Source organism: Balaenoptera borealis (genome assembly GCF_965194805.1).
Source record: "Balaenoptera borealis genome assembly, chromosome: 5".
NCBI lineage: Eukaryota > Metazoa > Chordata > Mammalia > Artiodactyla > Balaenopteridae > Balaenoptera > Balaenoptera borealis.
Window position 1 is genome coordinate 14,453,038 of NC_138862.1, and position 16,520 is coordinate 14,469,557.

At 37.2% G+C, this 16,520-nt stretch overlaps 1 protein-coding gene across 1 annotated transcript in view; it reads left to right on the plus strand.

Annotated features, from left to right (window-relative positions):
* Positions 1-15,935, plus strand: part of LOC309629010 (uncharacterized protein) — a gene marked incomplete at both ends in the record, with an annotated part of 35,694 nt that extends 19,759 nt beyond the window's left edge. The window contains one exon of the mRNA XM_082392582.1: positions 15,912-15,935. Within this exon, the coding sequence (XP_082248708.1) occupies positions 15,912-15,935 (24 nt within the window). The remainder of the gene's footprint in view (positions 1-15,911) is intronic.
* Positions 15,936-16,520: the final 585 nt, after the last annotated feature.

Genomic DNA, 16,520 nt, shown 5'->3' on the forward strand with positions numbered 1-16,520 from the left:
GGATGGTTCAGGGAGGTATTTTGAAGTTGTGATGAGCTGATGCCAATGGCAAAGGAAGATTAGAAAGGGCAGTGGCAAGCGTAAAGTGGGAAAAGAAGTCCGTGAAGTTTTGGCAGAATATGATTTATTAGGCATGTATGAGTTCACTTATATATCCAGAAAAGAGTCTTCACGAACCCTTCCCATACTTTCAAAGTCATAAGTGTTGTGACTCCTTAGTTAAAGAACATCTGAGACACTCAGCTTTACAGAAGTGAGAAAATGGTGATAATATTTACAAGTATCCTCTAATTTATATGTGCCACACAAATGTTTGACTTCATATTCTTATCGGAGAAATATTGTTTGAGTGTAAGTTATGTGCCAGGCACTGTTCTCAGAGCTGATTATGCAGTGATGTACAGAATAGATATGGTTTCTCTTGTTTTGCATCCATATCCAGATGTTTGAATGGAAAGGTATTCGAAGTAATGCAGTAAAGGTAGAAGAATTTTCACTAACCCATGGGTATTGTGGAAGGAAAGTGTGTGTTGGCAGGGTATTGAAAAGTGGCGTGCGTATCACAGGTAATTTGTGAAGTAAAATTGATAGTTTTGAATTTAAAAGATGACAGAAAAGGAAAGAAACTGAAGAATAAGAAAAATTGGAGTGGAGGTGTATTTTCTTTATGTTTATTGTTGTGGATTAAACATAGCAGAGTGATCAGATTAGAGCAGTGACGAATATCAGAAAAAAATAGGTAGAAAGATTTCTCAGCTGAAAGAAAATGTTCCAATCATGAATGTTCTCAGAAAATGAAATCAGCAGCTTCGTGAAAATTCCTGTTGAAGCCACTCTATAGACTACTGGATCATAGCTCATTTTGTGTTGTTGAAATGTGGGATTCCAGTGGAAGGAATCACCTTCCAGAGTTTATACTCCCTTCCAACTTGGATTTCCTAATTGTTACTATAAAAAGTTACTTTCATTTTGATCAGAAAGGAAAGAGGAGAAATAACAGCTGATACCACAGACATACAAAACATCATAAGCAATACTATGAACAGTTATATGCCAACAAATTGGACAGCCTAGAAGAAACAGACAAATTTCTAGAAACATACAGAATGACTAGACTGAATCAAGAAGAAACAGAACATTTGAACAGATTGATCACTAGAAGTGAAGTCGAATCTGTAATTTGAAAAACTCCCAGCAAACAAAAGTCCAGGACCAGAGAGCTTCACAGGGGAATTCTATCAAACATAAAAAGAAGAACTTATACCAATCCTTCTCGAAATGTTCCAGAAAACTGAAGATGAGCAAACACTCCCAAATTCATTCGACAAGGCCACCATTACCCTGATACCAAAGCCAGACAAAGAGATTATAGATAAAAGAAAATTATAGTCCAATATCTTCGATGAACAATAGATGCAAAAGTCCTCACCAAAATATTAGCAAACCAAATCCAATAATACACAAAAGGATCATACGCCATGATCAAGTTGGATTTATTCCAGGGGCACAAGGATGGATTAGCATGTGCAAATCAATCAATGTGATACACCCCATCAACAAAAAGAAAGACCAAAATCACATGATCACATCAATAGATGCAGATAAAGCATTGGAAAAAATTCAACTTCGATTCATGATAAAAATCCTTGCCAAAGTGGGTGTAGAGGGAAAATACATTAACATAATAAAGGCCATTTACGACAAACCAACAGCCAACACAATACTCAATGGTGAAAAGGTGAAAGCCTTCCTCCTCAATTCAGGAAGGAGACAAGGATGATGACTGTTTCCCCTTCTGCTTAAATTGGAAGTTCTAGCCGCAGCAGTGGTAAGAAAAAGAAATTAAGTGTATGCAGATTGGAACGGAAGAGTTAACACCGTAACTATTTGCCGATGATATGGTACTTCATATAGAGAACTCTACAGTCTCCACCCAAAAACCATTAGAACCAATAAACAAATACAAGATTAACATACAGAAATCTGTTGTGTTTCTATACACTAATGAGGAAATGTTAAAAAGAGAAAGTAAAACAAATCCCATTTAAAACTGCATCAAAAATTACCTAGGAAGAAACTTCAACAAGGAGGTGAAACACCTATGCTCTGAAAACTATAAAATTTGATGAAGGAAATTGAAATTGATATAAAGAAAAGGAAATATATCCTTTGTCCCTAGATTTGAGGAACTAATGTTATAAAAATGACCATCCCTCCCAATGAAATCTACAGATTTAATGCAATCCCTATCAAAATACCTGTGACATTTTTCACAGAACTAGAACAAATATTTTTAAAATTCACAGAACTAAGACGCATAATCCTTATACAACCCTAAAATTCATAGAACAACTATTTCTAAAACTAGGACAACAAAAGACCCCCAGTTTTCAAAGGGCTCTTCATAATAAAGGACAAAGCTAGAGGTTCAACCCTACCAGACTTCAGACTATACTACAGGGTGGTATTTGCTCCAAAACAGACACATAGGTCCGTGGAACAGAAGACAGAGCCCAGAAATAATCCCGCACACTTATGATCAATTAATCTATGACAAAAGAGGCAGGAATATACCAAGAGAAAAGACCGTCTCTTCAACAAGTGGTGCTGGGAAAACTGGCAGCCATATGTATAACAGTGAGAGTAGAACATTCCCTCACACCATATACAAAAACAAACTCAAAATGGGCTGAAGACTTAAATGGAAGACCTGAAAATATAAAACTCTTAGAAGAAAACATAGGCAGAACACTCTTTGACAGAAATTGTAGCATTACTTTTTTGGATCTGTATCCCAAGGCCAAAGAAATAAAAGCAAAAATAAACAAATGGGACATAATTACACTTAAAAGGTTTTGCACAGCAAAGGAAGCAGTTGAGAAGATAGAAAGACAACCTATGAAATGTGAGAAAATATTTGCAAATGATGTGACTGACTCGGTGTTAATGTCCAAATTATACAAACATCTCATACAACTCAAAGGCAAAAAAAACAAACAACCCAACCAAAAAATCAGTTATTGGGCACATGATTCTACTGAGACAATTCTTCAGCAGAACAAATTAAAATGATGCTCTTTAAATAAAACTGGAGTATTCAAACTAACGAGCTCATTTTAAAGGAACTATTACTGACTGTCACCCGTGACCGGCATATAATGGTTGCTTGCATATTTGTTGTCTATGTCAGGGAATGAATGGTATGCTCTGCCAATTACTGGCAGTATATAAAGGTCCATGGGAAGTAGACGACACACACACTTCAGAAACATCCTCTTGCAACCCACCTGAATCCACTTCCCTTGACAACATGTGTTGCAACTACTACGGCAACTCTTGTGGCTATGGCCATGGATTTAGTCCCTATTACCGCTGTGGATATGGGACTCGCTATGGCTGTGGCTATGGCTCAAGATACGGCTGTGGATATGGCTCCCCTTATGGCTGTGTTTATGGACCAGGATATGGCTGTGGATATGACACTGGCCGCTGCTGCTACTGGCCAGTTTGCCACTGGAGATGTTATTCTTCTTGCTGCTAAAACGTCACCATCCAAACCTCGTGTGTTCCTGAAATGACACATCTAAAGATAATGAGATTCAAGGATCTATAACCCATGATTTCTATATCCAGGAAACTACATGCCTAACAGAGGCTTTGACCTCCAACTACCCATTTTTAGATTGACATCTTTGTGGCTTGAGGTTCCATGATAGCGTCTGCTTATTGTCTGAAAGTTAGCCTTTAACTTCCTTAATCTCTGATTCACTGTTATGACTGTGTTGATGATCCTAACATCCTCCAGTTGGGGAAATCACTCATTCTCAATAAAAAAGGTGCATTGTTTCTAACAAACCTTTGTGTACTTGCTTGTGAATTAGTCATTTTTTGAGATGTTATGGCCTCTGGTGCAAGTTGGGTAATATCTTGCCTGAACCTTGAGTTCTTCCTTGATATAATACAAGCATTTCTTCTTACATTTGCACCAGAAAAAATGTCTCCTCCTCCTATTTCTTGTTTCTCACATACTCAGGCGCTCATACACCCAGGCACAAATCTCACAGTATTTCACGACTGTGCTTTGCAGATCCCACTTTGTCTAGGTTGGAGCTGGAGGGGAAAGAGGAGGGGGAATGACACTTTATTCAGGATGTGAATGCAGAGTCCAAGGTAGAGAAGAGGTGCCCTGAGTGCTTAAAGGAATTGAAGAGATATTTTCCAGAATTAATGAGGAATTAGAATTAGACATAGGTATGGAAAACACGAGAATAAAGAACTAAGCAACAGATAAGTGAGAATAAACATATTCTCTTATATCAGCTGCTTTTGATGGAACTGAAAATGTATTTGTTTTCATATATCGTGGTTGAGGAAATTGATTGCGGTCACTTAATTGACAAATAGTTTTGAGTAGTTTAGAAAGGGCCTCATCTTAGTGAAGACAAAGTAGGAAAATTATAGACAAGTTACTTGCTCTCACAGTGTTTATATTCTAGTACGTTAAGATAGAAAAACAGAGAGTAAAAAACAATTAAGCTGATTTCAAACTGACAGTTGGGAGGGGGGACTAACACCGGTTGATGGGAAAGAGAGTAAGGATCGAAGTATCAGAGGGATGGTTCAGGGAGGTATTTTGAAGTTGTGATGAGCTGATGCCAATGGCAAAGGAAGATTAGAAAGGGCAGTAGCAAGCGTAAAGTGGGAAAAGAAGTCCGTGAAGTTTTGGCAGAATATGATTTATTAGGCATGTATGAGTTCACTTATATATCCAGAAAAGAGTCTTCACGAACCCTTCCCATACTTTCAAAGTCATAAGTGTTGTGACTCCTTAGTTAAAGAACATCTGAGACACTCAGCTTTACAGAAGTGAGAAAATGGTGATAATATTTACAAGTATCCTCTAATTTATATGTGCCACACAAATGTTTGACTTCATATTCTTATCGGAGAAATATTGTTTGAGTGTAAGTTATGTGCCAGGCACTGTTCTCAGAGCTGATTATGCAGTGATGTACAGAATAGATATGGTTTCTCTTGTTTTGCATCCATATCCAGATGTTTGAATGGAAAGGTATTCGAAGTAATGCAGTAAAGGTAGAAGAATTTTCACTAACCCATGGGTATTGTGGAAAGAAAGTGTGTGTTGGCAGGGTATTGAAAAGTGGCGTGCGTATCACAGGTAATTTGTGAAGTAAAATTGATAGTTTTGAATTTAAAAGATGACAGAAAAGGAAAGAAACTGAAGAATAAGGAAAATTGGAGTGGAGGTGTATTTTCTTTATGTTTATTGTTGTGGATTAAACATAGCAGAGTGATCAGATTAGAGCAGTGACGAATATCAGAAAAAAATAGGTAGAAAGATTTCTCAGCTGAAAGAAAATGTTCCAATCATGAATGTTCTCAGAAAATGAAATCAGCAGCTTCGTGAAAATTCCTGTTGAAGCCACTCTATAGACTACTGGATCATAGCTCATTTTGTGTTGTTGAAATGTGGGATTCCAGTGGAAGGAATCACCTTCCAGAGTTTATACTCCCTTCCAACTTGGATTTCCTAATTGTTACTATAAAAAGTTACTTTCATTTTGATCAGAAAGGAAAGAGGAGAAATAACAGCTGATACCACAGACATACAAAACATCATAAGCAATACTATGAACAGTTATATGCCAACAAATTGGACAGCCTAGAAGAAACAGACAAATTTCTAGAAACATACAGAATGACTAGACTGAATCAAGAAGAAACAGAACATTTGAACAGATTGATCACTAGAAGTGAAGTCGAATCTGTAATTTGAAAAACTCCCAGCAAACAAAAGTCCAGGACCAGAGAGCTTCACAGGGGAATTCTATCAAACATAAAAAGAAGAACTTATACCAATCCTTCTCGAAATGTTCCAGAAAACTGAAGATGAGCAAACACTCCCAAATTCATTCGACAAGGCCACCATTACCCTGATACCAAAGCCAGACAAAGAGATTATAGATAAAAGAAAATTATAGTCCAATATCTTCGATGAACAATAGATGCAAAAGTCCTCACCAAAATATTAGCAAACCAAATCCAATAATACACAAAAGGATCATACGCCATGATCAAGTTGGATTTATTCCAGGGGCACAAGGATGGATTAGCATGTGCAAATCAATCAATGTGATACACCCCATCAACAAAAAGAAAGACCAAAATCACATGATCACATCAATAGATGCAGATAAAGCATTGGAAAAAATTCAACTTCGATTCATGATAAAAATCCTTGCCAAAGTGGGTGTAGAGGGAAAATACATTAACATAATAAAGGCCATTTACGACAAACCAACAGCCAACACAATACTCAATGGTGAAAAGGTGAAAGCCTTCCTCCTCAATTCAGGAAGGAGACAAGGATGATGACTGTTTCCCCTTCTGCTTAAATTGGAAGTTCTAGCCGCAGCAGTGGTAAGAAAAAGAAATTAAGTGTATGCAGATTGGAACGGAAGAGTTAACACCGTAACTATTTGCCGATGATATGGTACTTCATATAGAGAACTCTACAGTCTCCACCCAAAAACCATTAGAACCAATAAACAAATACAAGATTAACATACAGAAATCTGTTGTGTTTCTATACACTAATGAGGAAATGTCAGGAAGAGAAAGTAAAACAAATCCCATTTAAAACTGCATCAAAAATTACCTAGGAAGAAACTTCAACAAGGAGGTGAAACACCTATGCTCTGAAAACTATAAAATTTGATGAAGGAAATTGAAATTGATATAAAGAAAAGGAAATATATCCTTTGTCCCTAGATTTGAGGAACTAATGTTATAAAAATGACCATCCCTCCCAATGAAATCTACAGATTTAATGCAATCCCTATGAAAATACCTGTGACATTTTTCACAGAACTAGAACAAATATTTTTAAAATTCACAGAACTAAGACGCATAATCCTTATACAACCCTAAAATTCATAGAACAACTATTTCTAAAACTAGGACAACAAAAGACCCCCAGTTTTCAAAGGGCTCTTCATAATAAAGGACAAAGCTAGAGGTTCAACCCTACCAGACTTCAGACTATACTACAGGGTGGTATTTGCTCCAAAACAGACACATAGGTCCGTGGAACAGAAGACAGAGCCCAGAAATAATCCCGCACACTTATGATCAATTAATCTATGACAAAAGAGGCAGGAATATACCAAGAGAAAAGACCGTCTCTTCAACAAGTGGTGCTGGGAAAACTGGACAGCCATATGTATAACAGTGAGAGTAGAACATTCCCTCACACCATATACAAAAACAAACTCAAAATGGGCTGAAGACTTAAATGGAAGACCTGAAAATATAAAACTCTTAGAAGAAAACATAGGCAGAACACTCTTTGACAGAAATTGTAGCATTACTTTTTTGGATCTGTATCCCAAGGCCAAAGAAATAAAAGCAAAAATAAACAAATGGGACATAATTACACTTAAAAGGTTTTGCACAGCAAAGGAAGCAGTTGAGAAGATAGAAAGACAACCTATGAAATGTGAGAAGATATTTGCAAATGATGTGACTGACTCGGTGTTAATGTCCAAATTATACAAACATCTCATACAACTCAAAGGCAAAAAAAACAAACAACCCAACCAAAAAATCAGTTACTGGGCACATGATTCTACTGAGACAATTCTTCAGCAGAACAAATTAAAATGATGCTCTTTAAATAAAACTGGAGTATTCAAACTAACGAGCTCATTTTAAAGGAACTATTACTGACTGTCACCCGTGACCGGCATATAATGGTTGCTTGCATATTTGTTGTCTATGTCAGGGAATGAATGGTATGCTCTGCCAATTACTGGCAGTATATAAAGGTCCATGGGAAGTAGACGACACACACACTTCAGAAACATCCTCTTGCAACCCACCTGAATCCACTTCCCTTGACAACATGTGTTGCAACTACTACGGCAACTCTTGTGGCTATGGCCATGGATTTAGTCCCTATTACCGCTGTGGATATGGGACTCGCTATGGCTGTGGCTATGGCTCAAGATACGGCTGTGGATATGGCTCCCCTTATGGCTGTGTTTATGGACCAGGATATGGCTGTGGATATGACACTGGCCGCTGCTGCTACTGGCCAGTTTGCCACTGGAGATGTTATTCTTCTTGCTGCTAAAACGTCACCATCCAAACCTCGTGTGTTCCTGAAATGACACATCTAAAGATAATGAGATTCAAGGATCTATAACCCATGATTTCTATATCCAGGAAACTACATGCCTAACAGAGGCTTTGACCTCCAACTACCCATTTTTAGATTGACATCTTTGTGACTTGAGGTTCCATGATAGCGTCTGCTTATTGTCTGAAAGTTAGCCTTTAACTTCCTTAATCTCTGATTCACTGTTATGACTGTGTTGATGAATCTAACATCCTCCAGTTGGGGAAATCACTCATTCTCAATAAAAAAGGTGCATTGTTTCTAACAAACCTTTGTGTACTTGCTTGTGAATTAGTCATTTTTTGAGATGTTATGGCCTCTGGTCCAAGTTGGGTAATATCTTGCCTGAACCTTGAGTTCTTCCTTGATATAATACAAGCATTTCTTCTTACATTTGCACCAGAAAAAATGTCTCCTCCTCCTATTTCTTGTTTCTCACATACTCAGGCGCTCATACACCCAGGCACAAATCTCACAGTATTTCACGACTGTGCTTTGCAGATCCCACTTTGTCTAGGTTGGAGCTGGAGGGGAAAGAGGAGGGGGAATGACACTTTATTCAGGATGTGAATGCAGAGTCCAAGGTAGAGAAGAGGTGCCCTGAGTGCTTAAAGGAATTGAAGAGATATTTTCCAGAATTAATGAGGAATTAGAATTAGACATAGGTATGGAAAACACGAGAATAAAGAACTAAGCAACAGATAAGTGAGAATAAACATATTCTCTTATATCAGCTGCTTTTGATGGAACTGAAAATGTATTTGTTTTCATATATCGTGGTTGAGGAAATTGATTGCGGTCACTTAATTGACAAATAGTTTTGAGTAGTTTAGAAAGGGCCTCATCTTAGTGAAGACAAAGTAGGAAAATTATAGACAAGTTACTTGCTCTCACAGTGTTTATATTCTAGTACGTTAAGATAGAAAAACAGAGAGTAAAAAACAATTAAGCTGATTTCAAACTGACAGTTGGGAGGGGGGACTAACACCGGTTGATGGGAAAGAGAGTAAGGATCGAAGTATCAGAGGGATGGTTCAGGGAGGTATTTTGAAGTTGTGATGAGCTGATGCCAATGGCAAAGGAAGATTAGAAAGGGCAGTAGCAAGCGTAAAGTGGGAAAAGAAGTCCGTGAAGTTTTGGCAGAATATGATTTATTAGGCATGTATGAGTTCACTTATATATCCAGAAAAGAGTCTTCACGAACCCTTCCCATACTTTCAAAGTCATAAGTGTTGTGACTCCTTAGTTAAAGAACATCTGAGACACTCAGCTTTACAGAAGTGAGAAAATGGTGATAATATTTACAAGTATCCTCTAATTTATATGTGCCACACAAATGTTTGACTTCATATTCTTATCGGAGAAATATTGTTTGAGTGTAAGTTATGTGCCAGGCACTGTTCTCAGAGCTGATTATGCAGTGATGTACAGAATAGATATGGTTTCTCTTGTTTTGCATCCATATCCAGATGTTTGAATGGAAAGGTATTCGAAGTAATGCAGTAAAGGTAGAAGAATTTTCACTAACCCATGGGTATTGTGGAAAGAAAGTGTGTGTTGGCAGGGTATTGAAAAGTGGCGTGCGTATCACAGGTAATTTGTGAAGTAAAATTGATAGTTTTGAATTTAAAAGATGACAGAAAAGGAAAGAAACTGAAGAATAAGGAAAATTGGAGTGGAGGTGTATTTTCTTTATGTTTATTGTTGTGGATTAAACATAGCAGAGTGATCAGATTAGAGCAGTGACGAATATCAGAAAAAAATAGGTAGAAAGATTTCTCAGCTGAAAGAAAATGTTCCAATCATGAATGTTCTCAGAAAATGAAATCAGCAGCTTCGTGAAAATTCCTGTTGAAGCCACTCTATAGACTACTGGATCATAGCTCATTTTGTGTTGTTGAAATGTGGGATTCCAGTGGAAGGAATCACCTTCCAGAGTTTATACTCCCTTCCAACTTGGATTTCCTAATTGTTACTATAAAAAGTTACTTTCATTTTGATCAGAAAGGAAAGAGGAGAAATAACAGCTGATACCACAGACATACAAAACATCATAAGCAATACTATGAACAGTTATATGCCAACAAATTGGACAGCCTAGAAGAAACAGACAAATTTCTAGAAACATACAGAATGACTAGACTGAATCAAGAAGAAACAGAACATTTGAACAGATTGATCACTAGAAGTGAAGTCGAATCTGTAATTTGAAAAACTCCCAGCAAACAAAAGTCCAGGACCAGAGAGCTTCACAGGGGAATTCTATCAAACATAAAAAGAAGAACTTATACCAATCCTTCTCGAAATGTTCCAGAAAACTGAAGATGAGCAAACACTCCCAAATTCATTCGACAAGGCCACCATTACCCTGATACCAAAGCCAGACAAAGAGATTATAGATAAAAGAAAATTATAGTCCAATATCTTCGATGAACAATAGATGCAAAAGTCCTCACCAAAATATTAGCAAACCAAATCCAATAATACACAAAAGGATCATACGCCATGATCAAGTTGGATTTATTCCAGGGGCACAAGGATGGATTAGCATGTGCAAATCAATCAATGTGATACACCCCATCAACAAAAAGAAAGACCAAAATCACATGATCACATCAATAGATGCAGATAAAGCATTGGAAAAAATTCAACTTCGATTCATGATAAAAATCCTTGCCAAAGTGGGTGTAGAGGGAAAATACATTAACATAATAAAGGCCATTTACGACAAACCAACAGCCAACACAATACTCAATGGTGAAAAGGTGAAAGCCTTCCTCCTCAATTCAGGAAGGAGACAAGGATGATGACTGTTTCCCCTTCTGCTTAAATTGGAAGTTCTAGCCGCAGCAGTGGTAAGAAAAAGAAATTAAGTGTATGCAGATTGGAACGGAAGAGTTAACACCGTAACTATTTGCCGATGATATGGTACTTCATATAGAGAACTCTACAGTCTCCACCCAAAAACCATTAGAACCAATAAACAAATACAAGATTAACATACAGAAATCTGTTGTGTTTCTATACACTAATGAGGAAATGTTAAAAAGAGAAAGTAAAACAAATCCCATTTAAAACTGCATCAAAAATTACCTAGGAAGAAACTTCAACAAGGAGGTGAAACACCTATGCTCTGAAAACTATAAAATTTGATGAAGGAAATTGAAATTGATATAAAGAAAAGGAAATATATCCTTTGTCCCTAGATTTGAGGAACTAATGTTATAAAAATGACCATCCCTCCCAATGAAATCTACAGATTTAATGCAATCCCTATGAAAATACCTGTGACATTTTTCACAGAACTAGAACAAATATTTTTAAAATTCACAGAACTAAGACGCATAATCCTTATACAACCCTAAAATTCATAGAACAACTATTTCTAAAACTAGGACAACAAAAGACCCCCAGTTTTCAAAGGGCTCTTCATAATAAAGGACAAAGCTAGAGGTTCAACCCTACCAGACTTCAGACTATACTACAGGGTGGTATTTGCTCCAAAACAGACACATAGGTCCGTGGAACAGAAGACAGAGCCCAGAAATAATCCCGCACACTTATGATCAATTAATCTATGACAAAAGAGGCAGGAATATACCAAGAGAAAAGACCGTCTCTTCAACAAGTGGTGCTGGGAAAACTGGACAGCCATATGTATAACAGTGAGAGTAGAACATTCCCTCACACCATATACAAAAACAAACTCAAAATGGGCTGAAGACTTAAATGGAAGACCTGAAAATATAAAACTCTTAGAAGAAAACATAGGCAGAACACTCTTTGACAGAAATTGTAGCATTACTTTTTTGGATCTGTATCCCAAGGCCAAAGAAATAAAAGCAAAAATAAACAAATGGGACATAATTACACTTAAAAGGTTTTGCACAGCAAAGGAAGCAGTTGAGAAGATAGAAAGACAACCTATGAAATGTGAGAAGATATTTGCAAATGATGTGACTGACTCGGTGTTAATGTCCAAATTATACAAACATCTCATACAACTCAAAGGCAAAAAAAACAAACAACCCAACCAAAAAATCAGTTACTGGGCACATGATTCTACTGAGACAATTCTTCAGCAGAACAAATTAAAATGATGCTCTTTAAATAAAACTGGAGTATTCAAACTAACGAGCTCATTTTAAAGGAACTATTACTGACTGTCACCCGTGACCGGCATATAATGGTTGCTTGCATATTTGTTGTCTATGTCAGGGAATGAATGGTATGCTCTGCCAATTACTGGCAGTATATAAAGGTCCATGGGAAGTAGACGACACACACACTTCAGAAACATCCTCTTGCAACCCACCTGAATCCACTTCCCTTGACAACATGTGTTGCAACTACTACGGCAACTCTTGTGGCTATGGCCATGGATTTAGTCCCTATTACCGCTGTGGATATGGGACTCGCTATGGCTGTGGCTATGGCTCAAGATACGGCTGTGGATATGGCTCCCCTTATGGCTGTGTTTATGGACCAGGATATGGCTGTGGATATGACACTGGCCGCTGCTGCTACTGGCCAGTTTGCCACTGGAGATGTTATTCTTCTTGCTGCTAAAACGTCACCATCCAAACCTCGTGTGTTCCTGAAATGACACATCTAAAGATAATGAGATTCAAGGATCTATAACCCATGATTTCTATATCCAGGAAACTACATGCCTAACAGAGGCTTTGACCTCCAACTACCCATTTTTAGATTGACATCTTTGTGACTTGAGGTTCCATGATAGCGTCTGCTTATTGTCTGAAAGTTAGCCTTTAACTTCCTTAATCTCTGATTCACTGTTATGACTGTGTTGATGAATCTAACATCCTCCAGTTGGGGAAATCACTCATTCTCAATAAAAAAGGTGCATTGTTTCTAACAAACCTTTGTGTACTTGCTTGTGAATTAGTCATTTTTTGAGATGTTATGGCCTCTGGTCCAAGTTGGGTAATATCTTGCCTGAACCTTGAGTTCTTCCTTGATATAATACAAGCATTTCTTCTTACATTTGCACCAGAAAAAATGTCTCCTCCTCCTATTTCTTGTTTCTCACATACTCAGGCGCTCATACACCCAGGCACAAATCTCACAGTATTTCACGACTGTGCTTTGCAGATCCCACTTTGTCTAGGTTGGAGCTGGAGGGGAAAGAGGAGGGGGAATGACACTTTATTCAGGATGTGAATGCAGAGTCCAAGGTAGAGAAGAGGTGCCCTGAGTGCTTAAAGGAATTGAAGAGATATTTTCCAGAATTAATGAGGAATTAGAATTAGACATAGGTATGGAAAACACGAGAATAAAGAACTAAGCAACAGATAAGTGAGAATAAACATATTCTCTTATATCACCTGCTTTTGATGGAACTGAAAATGTATTTGTTTTCATATATCGTGGTTGAGGAAATTGATTGCGGTCACTTAATTGACAAATAGTTTTGAGTAGTTTAGAAAGGGCCTCATCTTAGTGAAGACAAAGTAGGAAAATTATAGACAAGTTACTTGCTCTCACAGTGTTTATATTCTAGTACGTTAAGATAGAAAAACAGAGAGTAAAAAACAATTAAGCTGATTTCAAACTGACAGTTGGGAGGGGGGACTAACACCGGTTGATGGGAAAGAGAGTAAGGATCGAAGTATCAGAGGGATGGTTCAGGGAGGTATTTTGAAGTTGTGATGAGCTGATGCCAATGGCAAAGGAAGATTAGAAAGGGCAGTAGCAAGCGTAAAGTGGGAAAAGAAGTCCGTGAAGTTCTGGCAGAATATGATTTATTAGGCATGTATGAGTTCACTTATATATCCAGAAAAGAGTCTTCACGAACCCTTCCCATACTTTCAAAGTCATAAGTGTTGTGACTCCTTAGTTAAAGAACATCTGAGACACTCAGCTTTACAGAAGTGAGAAAATGGTGATAATATTTACAAGTATCCTCTAATTTATATGTGCCACACAAATGTTTGACTTCATATTCTTATCGGAGAAATATTGTTTGAGTGTAAGTTATGTGCCAGGCACTGTTCTCAGAGCTGATTATGCAGTGATGTACAGAATAGATATGGTTTCTCTTGTTTTGCATCCATATCCAGATGTTTGAATGGAAAGGTATTCGAAGTAATGCAGTAAAGGTAGAAGAATTTTCACTAACCCATGGGTATTGTGGAAAGAAAGTGTGTGTTGGCAGGGTATTGAAAAGTGGCGTGCGTATCACAGGTAATTTGTGAAGTAAAATTGATAGTTTTGAATTTAAAAGATGACAGAAAAGGAAAGAAACTGAAGAATAAGAAAAATTGGAGTGGAGGTATATTTTCTTTACGTTTATTGTTGTGGATTAAACATAGCAGAGTGATCAGATTAGAGCAGTGACGAATATCAGAAAAAAATAGGTAGAAAGATTTCTCAGCTGAAAGAAAATGTTCCAATCATGAATGTTCTCAGAAAATGAAATCAGCAGCTTCGTGAAAATTCCTGTTGAAGCCACTCTATAGACTACTGGATCATAGCTCATTTTGTGTTGTTGAAATGTGGGATTCCAGTGGAAGGAATCACCTTCCAGAGTTTATACTCCCTTCCAACTTGGATTTCCTAATTGTTACTATAAAAAGTTACTTTCATTTTGATCAGAAAGGAAAGAAGAGAAATAACAGCTGATACCACAGACATACAAAACATCATAAGCAATACTATGAACAGTTATATGCCAACAAATTGGACAGCCTAGAAGAAACAGACAAATTTCTAGAAACATACAGAATGACTAGACTGAATCAAGAAGAAACAGAACATTTGAACAGATTGATCACTAGAAGTGAAGTCGAATCTGTAATTTGAAAAACTCCCAGCAAACAAAAGTCCAGGACCAGAGAGCTTCACAGGGGAATTCTATCAAACATAAAAAGAAGAACTTATACCAATCCTTCTCGAAATGTTCCAGAAAACTGAAGATGAGCAAACACTCCCAAATTCATTCGACAAGGCCACCATTACCCTGATACCAAAGCCAGACAAAGAGATTATAGATAAAAGAAAATTATAGTCCAATATCTTCGATGAACAATAGATGCAAAAGTCCTCACCAAAATATCAGCAAACCAAATCCAATAATACACAAAAGGATCATACGCCATGATCAAGTTGGATTTATTCCAGGGGCACAAGGATGGATTAGCATGTGCAAATCAATCAATGTGATACACCCCATCAACAAAAAGAAAGACCAAAATCACATGATCACATCAATAGATGCAGATAAAGCATTGGAAAAAATTCAACTTCGATTCATGATAAAAATCCTTGCCAAAGTGGGTGTAGAGGGAAAATACATTAACATAATAAAGGCCATTTACGACAAACCAACAGCCAACACAATACTCAATGGTGAAAAGGTGAAAGCCTTCCTCCTCAATTCAGGAAGGAGACAAGGATGATGACTGTTTCCCCTTCTACTTAAATTGGAAGTTCTAGCCGCAGCAGTCGTAAGAAAAAGAAATTAAGTGTATGCAGATTGGAACGGAAGAGTTAACACCGTAACTATTTGCCGATGATATGGTACTTCATATAGAGAACTCTACAGTCTCCACCCAAAAACCATTAGAACCAATAAACAAATACAAGATTAACATACAGAAATCTGTTTTGTTTCTATACACAAATGAGGAAATGTTAGGAAGAGAAAGTAAAAGAAATCCCATTTAAAACTGCATCAAAAATTACCTAGGTAAAAACTTCAACATGGAGGTGAAACACCTATGCTCTGAAAACTATAAAATTTGATGAAGGAAATTGAAATTGATATAAAGAAAAGGAAATATATCCTTTGTCCCTAGATTTGAGGAACTAATGTTATAAAAATGACCATCCCTCCCAATGAAATCTACAGATTTAATGCAATCCCTATCAAAATACCTGTGACATTTTTCACAGAACTAGAACAAATATTTTTAAAATTCACAGAACTAAGACGCATAATCCTTATACAACCCTAAAATTCATAGAACAACTATTTCTAAAACTAGGACAACAAAAGACCCCCAGTTTTCAAAGGGCTCTTCATAATAAAGGACAAAGCTAGAGGTTCAACCCTACCAGACTTCAGACTATACTACAGGGTGGTATTTGCTCCAAAACAGACACATAGGTCCGTGGAACAGAAGACAGAGCCCAGAAATAATCCCGCACACTTATGATCAATTAATCTATGACAAAAGAGGCAGGAATATACCAAGAGAAAAGACCGTCTCTTCAACAAGTGGTGCTGGGAAAACTGGCAGCCATATGTATAACAGTGAGAGTAGAACATTCCCTCACACCATATACAAAAACAAAC